The 11,258-nt window shown below is 32.5% G+C and overlaps 1 protein-coding gene across 1 annotated transcript; it reads left to right on the top strand.

Annotated features, from left to right (window-relative positions):
• Positions 1-3,469: 3,469 nt before the first annotated feature.
• Positions 3,470-10,049, top strand: LOC114287056 (vacuole membrane protein KMS1). Its single transcript, XM_028230322.2, has 8 exons — positions 3,470-3,851; positions 5,966-6,177; positions 6,363-6,441; positions 6,776-7,075; positions 8,407-8,564; positions 8,801-8,917; positions 9,156-9,335; positions 9,481-10,049. The coding sequence occupies exons 1-8, from the start codon at positions 3,773-3,775 to the stop codon at positions 9,643-9,645; spliced, it is 1,290 nt and encodes a 429-aa protein (XP_028086123.1). The 5' UTR covers positions 3,470-3,772; the 3' UTR covers positions 9,646-10,049.
• The last annotated feature ends 1,209 nt before the right edge of the window (positions 10,050-11,258 follow it).

The following is an 11,258-nucleotide window of genomic DNA, read 5'->3' as shown; positions in this document are numbered from 1 at the left end:
ATTTTTTGGTAACAATTAAAAATATATAGGATTATTGGTGTAAGTGTTTTGTTTGGGAATTAGATAGATCTTGAATTTTGTATATGGGACTTATTGGTAAGTTCCCCTAAATAAATAAAAATAAAACAAAACTGGGCAAGCCATTTTATCCCTGAATTTTGAATCCATTTTTATAAAATTTTCATTAAGTTTGGAACCCAAATTTATTATCCCAGATTTAGGTCAAGAATGAAGTGTAGCTTGGAGATTGAAAGTGTGTATTATAGAATCCATGTGCAGAATGAATTTAAACTCTACATTGGTGTTTTTTGAGTAATTGATAATTTTTTTAAGTTTGTAGTATTACTCTTAATTTTATTTTCATTCCGTCATCTAAATCCATACTTAAATTTCAGTTAATTTAGACATAAATTCACCAATTTTTTTGAAAACAAGATTTTTGCTATGGTAGTAGCGATAGAACATATTCCATACACAAACTAATCTTATTGGACCCTAAACTCGAGGCCCAGGTCTCTAACATGCATGCATGCAAAATAGAGTTCAGGCCCAGCGGGCGATATTGGGCCCTAACTCTGTGACTAAAAGGGGAAAAGGCTTGGCCTACTTAACCCACCCTCTAAGTCCACCATGGTCCACTCAGTACAGCCCATATTTATGTGCCCAAGATGAAGTTTTAAGCCCGTTTATTAAATGAATTGAGTTTGGGAATAATTTTTTAAGCTCAACCGATTTGCTTATTAATATTTATTTATCATATAAATTATAAATTATATATACTCTATACGTATTATTTTATATATAAATGATGTAATAGATGAACATTAAAATTGTGTGCCAATTCAATTACAAAGTTACTCATTTTTAAATTTCAATTTCTTCAATTTTTTTCTTCCATCTACATTCATTTTTTTTCCTCTTAAATAACCATTAGAATAGTTATTTCTGCACATTCATTGTGTGTACATAATTTTCTAACATATATATTGAATAATGATGTTTCAATTTTGTTTTTTTCATTATGGAGCAGCTTACTTCCTGTCCTTAATCGGATTGGACGATATTGTTCGATCCGTGGAGGCCCATTACGAGTCCCGTTTTGATAATCCGAACCGTTCAATATGTAGAATTCATCGAGTATTATATGTCTGTAAAAAATCACGTTGATCGGATATCGATAGCTATCTCATCTTATCAGTTTTTTTTCAACCGTTAATTTGTTCACCGTCCATTTTTATTTTATTTTATATAAAACTGATTTGATCACATAGCTATCGATATCCGATCAATCTGATTTTTTACAGGCATATAATACTCGACGAGTTCTATATATTAAACGGTTTGAATTATCAAAAAGGTACCTGTGGCAGGCCTCCACAAATCGAACAATACCGTCTAATCCGATTAAAAACGGAATTGCACTCTTTCATTAACCAAAAATGGTATCATCTCTATTTTCGTCTAAATTTTATTTAAATTTGAATATGCTACTTTTGTACAATAGAAGATACCACTAATTTTTGTTGATCACTGAACATTTAATAATATTTGCATTTATATATCTACTTTACTTGCACGCTGACCCTCTATTTCTGTTGAAATTACGTCCACGATTTGGCTCATATAGGTAGTAGTGGTTGAAATGACTACTACATTGTTTACCTCTCCCTACTACTTCTGAATTATCCATAAAAATAATATTCATATATATATATATATATATATATATATTCAATTGTACAAATAAAACAAATAAGATCTTTGGTATAAATTATACTAAAAATAACAAATACTATATATGTATTAAAAGGCTAATACTAATCTGGTAAAAAAATCTACTGCTAGATTTATTCATAAGTTATGACTATCAACTTTTGAATAAAGGTTGAGACCTCTTTAGTTTTGATTGGTCAACTTTTTTTTTTTTTTTTTTTTTCTTCTTCTCACCCAATCCCTAACCTCCATGTGTGTGAAGGGTTGTGGGGATGAATATTTTAAAGGTCTAAATCAATGGCCATCAACTTTTAGACTTAGATACCCTCTTGTCATTTTAAAGCTGCAACATTCAATTTCATTTAAGCGACAGGTAACCTAAAATTAATGCTAGTATTGTTAAAAGTAGATGTATATACATATAAATATAACTATAAATGTTGTGTATGCATATATGTGTGCAAAAATTGAATAAAAAATGATGTGATCAAATAAAACCACATCATTTGATAGAGTATTTTCCACGAATTTGTGTAAGAACAAAATTTTTTATTCAATTTATTTATTTTTATGCCATGTTTATATATATAGTTAAATTTAAAACAAAATAAGATTTTTTTTCGTCTTCAAAAATCGGGTGACAAATCAAGGATTAACACACAATTTTAAGTTAAGTTTGACTGACAAAAATCTTGAGATTTAATGATATGTGATTTTCGATTTTCATATTTCCAAACGATTAGGACGAATTGAAATACAAAATTATTTAGGATTATCAATTTTAACAAGAATTACATGGTCAAACAAAATCAGAATTTGATTTCGCCACTTTTTCACGAGAATATCACATTTCTAAAACAATGTTAATTATTAAAGAATAAATAATAATAATAATTAGACATATAATATTAAAATATATTTACTTAAACATAATTAATTGCTCTTAAATATTCTATTGATACTCCCAGATATTCTCATATGCTAGTAGTTTTATTCTTGTACTTAAAATTCATCCTCCCATGTCTACATCAATAAACTACATTGAAAGGTGGGACTAGTTCAAATTACTAGTATTATATATATTTCTTCATTTCATATACTAATATACCCATGAGGAAATTGGACAAAAAATATTTATGGACAATTACAATTTTTTTTTATTATGATATTTGAGTTTTTGTAACAAAATAAATCTTCAAATTTTAAATTTACAAATTTAAATGCTAATCTCTTAATTTATTTTTAATCCCAGTCATTCGTCTATTTTTATGAAGTAAAATCGATAAAAAAAATATTTTAATTATTAAACTCAATGTAGTAATATATAAAATCTCATTTTTTTATTAGTATTATTTTTTCTGTTGATTTTATTTGACAAAATAGACAAATAGTTTAAATTGAAAATAAATTAAAAATTAAAAATTTATGATTTATTTTATTTTAAAGGTCAAATCTTAGGATTTTTTTTATATAACAAAATACTTCTATCCTATGTATGATTATTGAATAATCTGATAGTATGATCACATGATGTTCTACAATAATATAATTAATAAAAAAATATAAAATATTAATTATTTGTATTAAGTGATATAAAACATATAAGGGAGAGTGACTTTTGAGAAAATATAACAACATAGTACTACGAGACTATTGTATGATTTTTCACACCACGTGATTATTCGGTAGCCCTTTGATTTGTGAGGGATGAGAGGGCTATTTTGGTAATTACATAATTAAATTCTTATATATGTTTAGGAGAGAGGGATTGAAGCTCGAACAGAGGATCTTCACGCGAACTTATGAGCATCGTGTTGTTCCTCTTCACATAGATCTGAAGATCCGACCCAAACACCTACCTCTCTGTCGATCGCTTCCAATTCTGGTTTTTCTTCGACCAATCATTCACAGATTCAACCATTTATCTCGATCAAATCACTCTCGCAACTTGCGATGTCTCTGTAAAATCAGCATATTCGAAACTAAAAGAGTCCCAACATTCATATACAGAGATACGTATAACATCGATTCTTCGTAGTAGCACGTAACGAAGCTTCGAATGGTTTCCATGGAAAAACCAACTTCCCACAAATCTCCTTCTCGTTCTGCTTCTCAAGAGATGGATATGTCGATCCAAGGCAAGTTTTTTCAATTTTTAGGTTTTTGTTTTTGTTGCGTTTGAGAAAATTTGTGAATTCCTGATTTGGGTTTTGGGTTCTATTCTACGTCGTGTTGGATTTTGATTGTATTGTTGATTTGGTTGATAGCTTGAAATAAATCTGAAAGTTTGAAACTTTGGGGCTTGTATTCAAGTATCAGGTGTTCTTTTGATTGGAGTGTGGGGTGGATCATTATGGGTCAGGAGGGTCTTAATTGCTTACATTAATTGTGCTAAATCTGAAGATTAATAATGTTTTTTATTCTAAGCACACATGGTCCTGTTGTCGGATTATGAATTGGAAGAGCATTGAACATTAGGAAAATTATTAGATAGTCCAGAGTACCATGTAGCATTATCTTTTTTTGATAAATGGGATACCGCAAAACACACTAACTCTCTGCCTGTCAATTACCTAGTAAAGTTTTTTTGTTGACTAAAGTAGACTATTGTGTTTCTTTTATTTAAATGACAGCATATTGAGGCCATCTCATTTTTGGTTGATTATGGAATGTTCAGTCAAATGGTGAATGTAGAGGAAGCAATTATCTGAAATGATTTATCAAAGTATGGTAAAAATATATATTTTTAGACAGCAATAGAAAGAAAAAAGCAAGAATATTTTTTTGTTGGGTTGGATTCTCTAGCAAAAGTGGTGGAAATCTATCTGGTTCATTTGGTGTTTTGATATGCTTTTCCATGGTTGAATTTGAATGAATTTTCCTGACAGATTTTCATAAAGTTTTTGACTGTTCTTGTGTAGTCCGGTTTCCCTGTTCTTTTCTGTTGTAAACCTCTTCATTGAAGCTTGATGTTTCTGATTTGACTCTTTTCCCGTTTCATGTGCAACCTGGACATGTTTCCATTGTGTAAGACAGTATCTCTATTTCCTAACAAATTAAAATTATATTAAATCAAATAGTACAACTTGATTTATAACGACCCAAAAGAAGCAATGGTGATTACAGTGTGCTATAGAGTATCTACTCAGGCCTGTTCGGATGAATTTACGCGAGGCTTATATATTTTAAGGCTTGACCTGAAATTAGGAAAAGCTTAACCAAGTTGCCGCACTCCAAGACTTACCCTAGAAGAAAAATTATGAAACTGTTGGCACGTTTCTATAAGTTGTAGTTGTCATGTAAAATTGCAGAATTTAGTTCCAGTAGAGAAGCAAACTCAAAAACCCTTGCTATGTATGTTTGAGTGGTGGATTATTGGCAACTAAATGAGGGTATGGGAAGCAAGATATTTCTTTCCTTCAATCATTGTAGAGAGAGACAGAGAGAGAGAGAGTGGATGGTTGTGCAATATTTAGCTATGATTGAAAATTTTGGATAGAGTGCTACAAAGAGTATTGGTGGCAAGAAATTAGCAAAAGCCTTGAAAACAACATGATATAGAATCATGTTTGCTGATATTGTTAATGATTAATGTAGTTAGCCATCAACAGTGTGCCACACAACAACGACACTATAAACCCTGACTTATAAACCCATAATTTACCCCAAAGAAAGGAATCAATTATTCAAATTCATTTTACTCATGAATCCCACACTTCATCAATTTAATCTCTACATTACAAACACATTCGAGATAAATTATGGGTTGATATGGGTGGGTTCATAGCATTTTTGGCCACACAATGCTTTGAAATTTGTTTATTGAATAGATAAATCTTTTCATATTTATCCAAAAAACAGAAGATAATACCTTTTCATGGTATGTCAATTAGCATATCAATGCCCTCTTTCTAATTAGGTAAGATTGATCTTGACATTCAGTTTTGCCTGTAGCACTTCAAGTGCTATTAACTAATTGTCAATAAATAGACCTTTTTTTCCCTTTTTTTGGGTTCGTGTGTAAGAATTATTTGCTTCCTTGCAAAACTTTTCACTTGTATATGCATTCTGCGATGACAAATTTGCAACATGATCTTGCACTACTAGTCCATTTGATATGCTCTTTCATTACTGCCAGTGCCAAAAATGTGAAAAATTAAATGCACGAAATATAATTTCATGGTTAAAGGCAAGGAATTTCTTCTAGATCTTATTCGATACCATCACCTGATAGAATTGCTACCTTTTGCAGGACTCCATGCAAAACATAAACAGGAACTAGAAAATTTGACACTAACAACACAGCCTTTCAAAACGATGAAGTTTTTTATTTTGGCTATTATTCAGTATCTTAAGAAATCCGTATTATATCTTTTGGCACACGGTGGTTGGCTCATGGTTTTGTGCACTTTTGTGGTGCTACTTGGAATATTGCTTGTTACCATTGATGGTCCTCATGAAAAGGTATTTTTTTCATTTTCTTGGTCATTTTCTGTTTGTGTTTGCGCAAACAGGGAATATCTCTTTCACGTTGTATTAGGATTTGAATAAAGTTAACAGTCATTTTCACTATAGGAATACATCTCATCAAATTTCTTTGGATACCTCTTTTGAGTGATGAAAATGTATTCTTGATAATGTTTTTGCAGCATGTTGAGGAGCTTCGCCAATATTTTCAGTTTGGATTGTGGTGGGTGGCTCTTGGTGTTGCATCATCTATTGGTCTAGGTGAGCAAATTAATCCACACTAACATTATTAATTATATTGCCTTGACAAGAATCTTTGTGATGGTGGAGCTTTTTATGTTGAAATTGCCGCTGTGGTCTGAACATTTAAATCTTATCTAAAACTTTTGTTGGGCCAAGAATTGTGTATTTTTCTATCAATGTTATCCATGCATAAATACTAGATGTAGGTTTAGCTAGGTTTACTGTTCCATGTAGAAATTGGAATGTAATTGTACCTAGCTGTGGAACATCTTCATTAATAGGCGTCAACCATTCTTGCTAAACATATGGATGATGAATCTGTAATCTTGTTCGGTTGTTTTATTTTGTGCAGGATCTGGTTTGCACACTTTTGTCCTTTATCTGGGTCCTCATATCGCTTTGTTCACAATAAAAGCCATGCAATGTGGCCGAGTTGATATCAAAAGCGCTCCATATGACACAATACAATTGAAGAGAGGTCCTTCGTGGCTTGCAAAGGATTGCTCAGAATTTGGTCCCCCATTATTTTCATCTTTACATGGTTCACGGGTTCCACTGAGCAGCATATTGCCTCAGGTCCAGATGGAGGCTATTCTATGGGGCATTGGTACTGCACTTGGGGAGCTTCCTCCATATTTTATTTCCAGAGCAGGTATGTGTATGAGTTAGGTTTTTATATTCTCAGATGTCAAACTTCTGTTGTTTCCTGAAACCTGTTTCCTTTTAACTTAATTTTCAAAACAACATCGGAGAACAACAAACCAATCTAATTTTCAGTTTTGTTTCCAGTACCTTCGAGTTCTTATACCTCTGTCAAACAGTACCCAAGATTTTCTAAATGAATGTCTACGAAAATGACTTGGTGGCATGGTTTTAAAAAGCGGCCGCAACCGTTACGTAACGCCGTTACGTAACGGTTTTAGAGGTTACCGCCACCCGTTACGGCCGCTTTTGCAGTGTGATTGAGATTCACAGGTGTGTCGGCCGTAGCAGCTACCGTAGCGGTCGTAACAGTGCCGTAACAGCCTGTTACACACCGTTACGTAACGATTCCAAACTGTTTCTTTCAAAAAAAATACAAAAAAAAGCTAAAATAGAATGTAAAAAACTCAGTTTATAATGATTTAAAAATATGAAATATATTGGATCATAATTAAAAATTTATAAAAATTGATCAATATTTATTTTTAACCCAATAAATATGATCATGGAAAAAAAATATGCATATCGGTAAGTTTTTTTCAAATTGTGCAAAAAATAAAAAAATTCACGGTTCCGGTTACCGCAACCGTTACACTACGGCTTTTACACCCCGCAACCGCAACCGCGTCACCGCCACCGTTACGGCGACCGCAACCACTTTTCAGAACCTTGCTTGGTGGAGATATTTAAGAGGAGATTTGTGTTGCAATTATCTTGGATTCTTGTCTTCTTTCTCATTTTAAATTAAAGAGGGAAGAAAAAGAAAGGGGAAAAAAAAAACGAATAGAGTTGTTTACCACCGCCACCTGAACCAATGCCTTGGGGCAATGATTCCTTTGATTCCTATAGTCTCCCATCCCTAGGTTTTTCTGTTGGCTCTTTTGATGAGCTAAATCTCACGTGGATAATTCTGTAATAGTTGTTGAAATTTTATTAGTTTGTAGAACTAGTAAGTATGCATATGCACGATCAGGTGATCAATGTAGCATTTTAAGTGGATACGTTGCTAGCTTCTGATATTTGTCTCCATTTGTGTAATTGCGAATATTTAATGGCACGGTTGTTCTTTTATTTGTCTTGGTTTGATGTTTTTATTTTTTAGCTGGCAAGGCAGCTTCTTGTTATTGCCTGCTCTTTTCAATATATTTTTGGCTTTAGAAGGGTCACATCATGTCTTTTTATATAATGGACTTTTTTATTGTCATGGAAAAAGGGTAAATGAACCATTACAATCTTATTTGTCTTATATTGTTCTACTTTCTTATTTTTATTTTTTTGCAGCTCGCATCTCAGGTAGCAGATTGGATGCCATGGAAGAATTGGATGCTTCCTCAACTGAAGATAATGGAGTCTTACCTACTCACCTAACTCAGATAAAGCGTTGGTTCCTGTCACACGCACAATATTTGAACTTCTTTACGATTTTAGTGCTTGCTTCGGTTAGTTTTCATTCCCTCCTCCATCTCAAGCATCAATTCATTATATAACATTTTGTGAAATTTCTGCTTTCTAATACGACTCCTGTGATCCACACATTTGAAATAATTGTTATGCCTGCTATGCCCTCCATGTATGCCCCGTTGTTCTTGTGGGAAGTTTGGAGTTGATCTACGGCTTTTGTCTCTGCATTTTCATTGATTATTAATTTGTAATCTGTTGGTTAACTATCTTTTAGGTGCCAAATCCTCTATTTGACCTTGCTGGCATTATGTGCGGACAATTTGGGATTCCTTTTTGGAAGTTTTTCCTTGCCACACTGATCGGAAAGGCAATTGTTAAAACTCACATACAGGTTTGTGAAGCTCTTTTGCTCGTACTGTTTAATGTATCAAGACAATTTTAACTTTAACTCAGTGTTATTTGCCTAATTTTCGCTGCGTTTACCTTCGTTCATGCTTTTGGCACATCGATATGTACTTTTGTTTGTTTTTGTTTGATGACTAGTGATTCGACTTTGTAGCTTGTTTGAATCTTAAAAGCTCTTATGGGTTGGCTTCTGATTAGTTATTTGGTTGGTTATTGTTGTACAGACTGTGTTCATTATATCAGTTTGCAATAATCAACTTCTTGACTGGATAGAAAATGAGTTGATTTGGATGCTTAGCTTTGTTCCTGGTCTTGCTTCTGTCCTGCCTAACCTCATCTCCAATTTGCATGCAATGAGAGCCAAGTATATGGCTACCCCAGCTCCTATGCCCTCGAATATCAAGGTGCTTCATCTTCGATTTCTTCGGAAAATCAGAACCCTTTTACAAGCTACTCCCAAAGTTGCAGACTGAGTTTCCTCTGAATTTTGACCTTTTAAAATCGGATTTGTATTTGTTTGCTCACATTTGTTTTCACTGTTTTCCTCAGGTGAAGAAGTGGGATCTTTCATTCACTGCACTGTGGAACACCATTGTGTGGCTCATGATCATGAACTTTTTTGTTAAGATTGTGACTTCAACTGCACAGAGGTATCTTAAGAAACAGCAGGAAATGGAATTGGCGTCAAGGCAGTCGAATGATCAGTTGTCTTGATGAACTTGCAAAGCAACCTTTTATGCCTCTTTTTTTTTAACCCTCTTGCTTTTTCTTTTCTTGTTTTCGTCATTATTAGTTTAGGTCATGAGATATGAGTGACAGCCTTTTGATAAGTCGCCATGGAAGCCACCCCTAAAACTCTCTCCCTTTCAGAAATTTGTATAGGAAGATCAGAACTTACTGGTTCATTTATATACTCTGCAATTGGGGAATCATTGTTTTTTGGGGGGTTGGAAATTAACCTCTCCATTGTTAGGTACTGTTTGGGATTTGGAGAGATTTGAAACTAATATTCTTCGGCAATGCAAGACAAAAAAATCGTTTGCTTGCTCATATTTGGTCTCATGTTTTGTACCTGTTAACAGATTAATTTTGATACAGATAATAGCCTAGCTTAAACATCTCATCTCTCTCTCTCTCTCATAGCTGTAATGGTAACTTTTTTTTTTTTGTTTTTTTGGTTCATCCAGAAAAGACATCCTAAATGAGACCTAAGAACTTATCTTGAAAGATGTATTGTTAATGAACAATATTAGTCAATGATTCCCAATTATGAGGTGGTGTTAGTGGATGCATGATGGGTATCTAGATATGCCTTTATTAGCATTCAAATCATATATGCTTTTAGATGGGAGATCATGAATTTGATTGGAATATGATAATCATACCTAGTTGAAATTCTATAATTATATTGATTTGAACCTTTAATTGAACTTAGGATACTACAATTTGTGAGATAATCTAATCTGCATTGTATTTGTTTGGAGTTTCATTCTACATGTAGTTGTGGTTTATGTTATTTTAGTAAATTTTACATGTTTTTTAGAGGGTGTTTATTGACAAGGGTGATAAATGATATTTCAAATTAATAAATAAAGTGAATGTGATTTCAAAAGTATAAAGGAGTCTCAGTGTAATTTATCCGTTGTTGTATTGTAATACATTGTAATTGTAAAAAAGAAATAAAAAAATTATCTAGTCAGCATCATGCATGCATAGGAGCTTGTGTCCATGTGGCATATAGATACTTTTTTTATTCTGATCTTTGCCAGAGAGTATTAACTATTCTATTGATTCAAAGTTAGGTTGAGTTTTACACCAGGTTATATTATTCTTATTTTGAAAAACAAAAAATAAATTATTTATAATGCAATCAGAACAGACACTATTTGATTGCTTCCCTTAAAATATGACCCTAGAGATGAGATGACTTCCCCAAATCATTAAAAATATGATTTGATAAACTCTTTAACCATTTGATGACCCATCTGCTTATATTAAAGTCACTTTCATTCAAGGGTCCTCTCTATTAATCCAAACACCGTGCTCATTAAATACAAAAATATCATCTTAAAGAAACATTTTGACTCCAACCTCAAGAGAAGTGGATATGTAATATATATGGAGAGAGAGAACCATAAAATAATTGTTCAATCAATGAATAAATTATGGATTTAGTGTACTTTGAAATATATTCTCTTCTCAATATAATAACATCATGTTATTATATATAATAAAATGAGTTGATGATTGTCCAATTACTTTATGAATTAAATGAGGGTTGGGTGATTACGTTGTCATGAAGCACTAGTTTTTGTTTATTTGAGATC

The sequence above is a fragment of the Camellia sinensis genome, chromosome 6 (assembly GCF_055761805.1).
Source record: "Camellia sinensis isolate YWXY chromosome 6, ASM5576180v1, whole genome shotgun sequence".
NCBI lineage: Eukaryota > Viridiplantae > Streptophyta > Magnoliopsida > Ericales > Theaceae > Camellia > Camellia sinensis.
The sequence above is the reverse complement of the archived record's forward strand: the minus strand, read 5'-3'. Positions and strand labels throughout refer to the sequence as shown.

Coding starts and splice junctions, on each gene's coding strand:
- LOC114287056 (XM_028230322.2), top strand. CDS start 3,773: ATGGTTTCCATGGAAAAACCAACTTCCCACAAATCTCCTTCTCGTTCT. Junction 3,852..5,965: donor GATGGATATGTCGATCCAAG/GCAAGTTTTTTC, acceptor TACCTTTTGCAG/GACTCCATGCAAAACATAAA. Junction 6,442..6,775: donor TGCATCATCTATTGGTCTAG/GTGAGCAAATTA, acceptor TATTTTGTGCAG/GATCTGGTTTGCACACTTTT.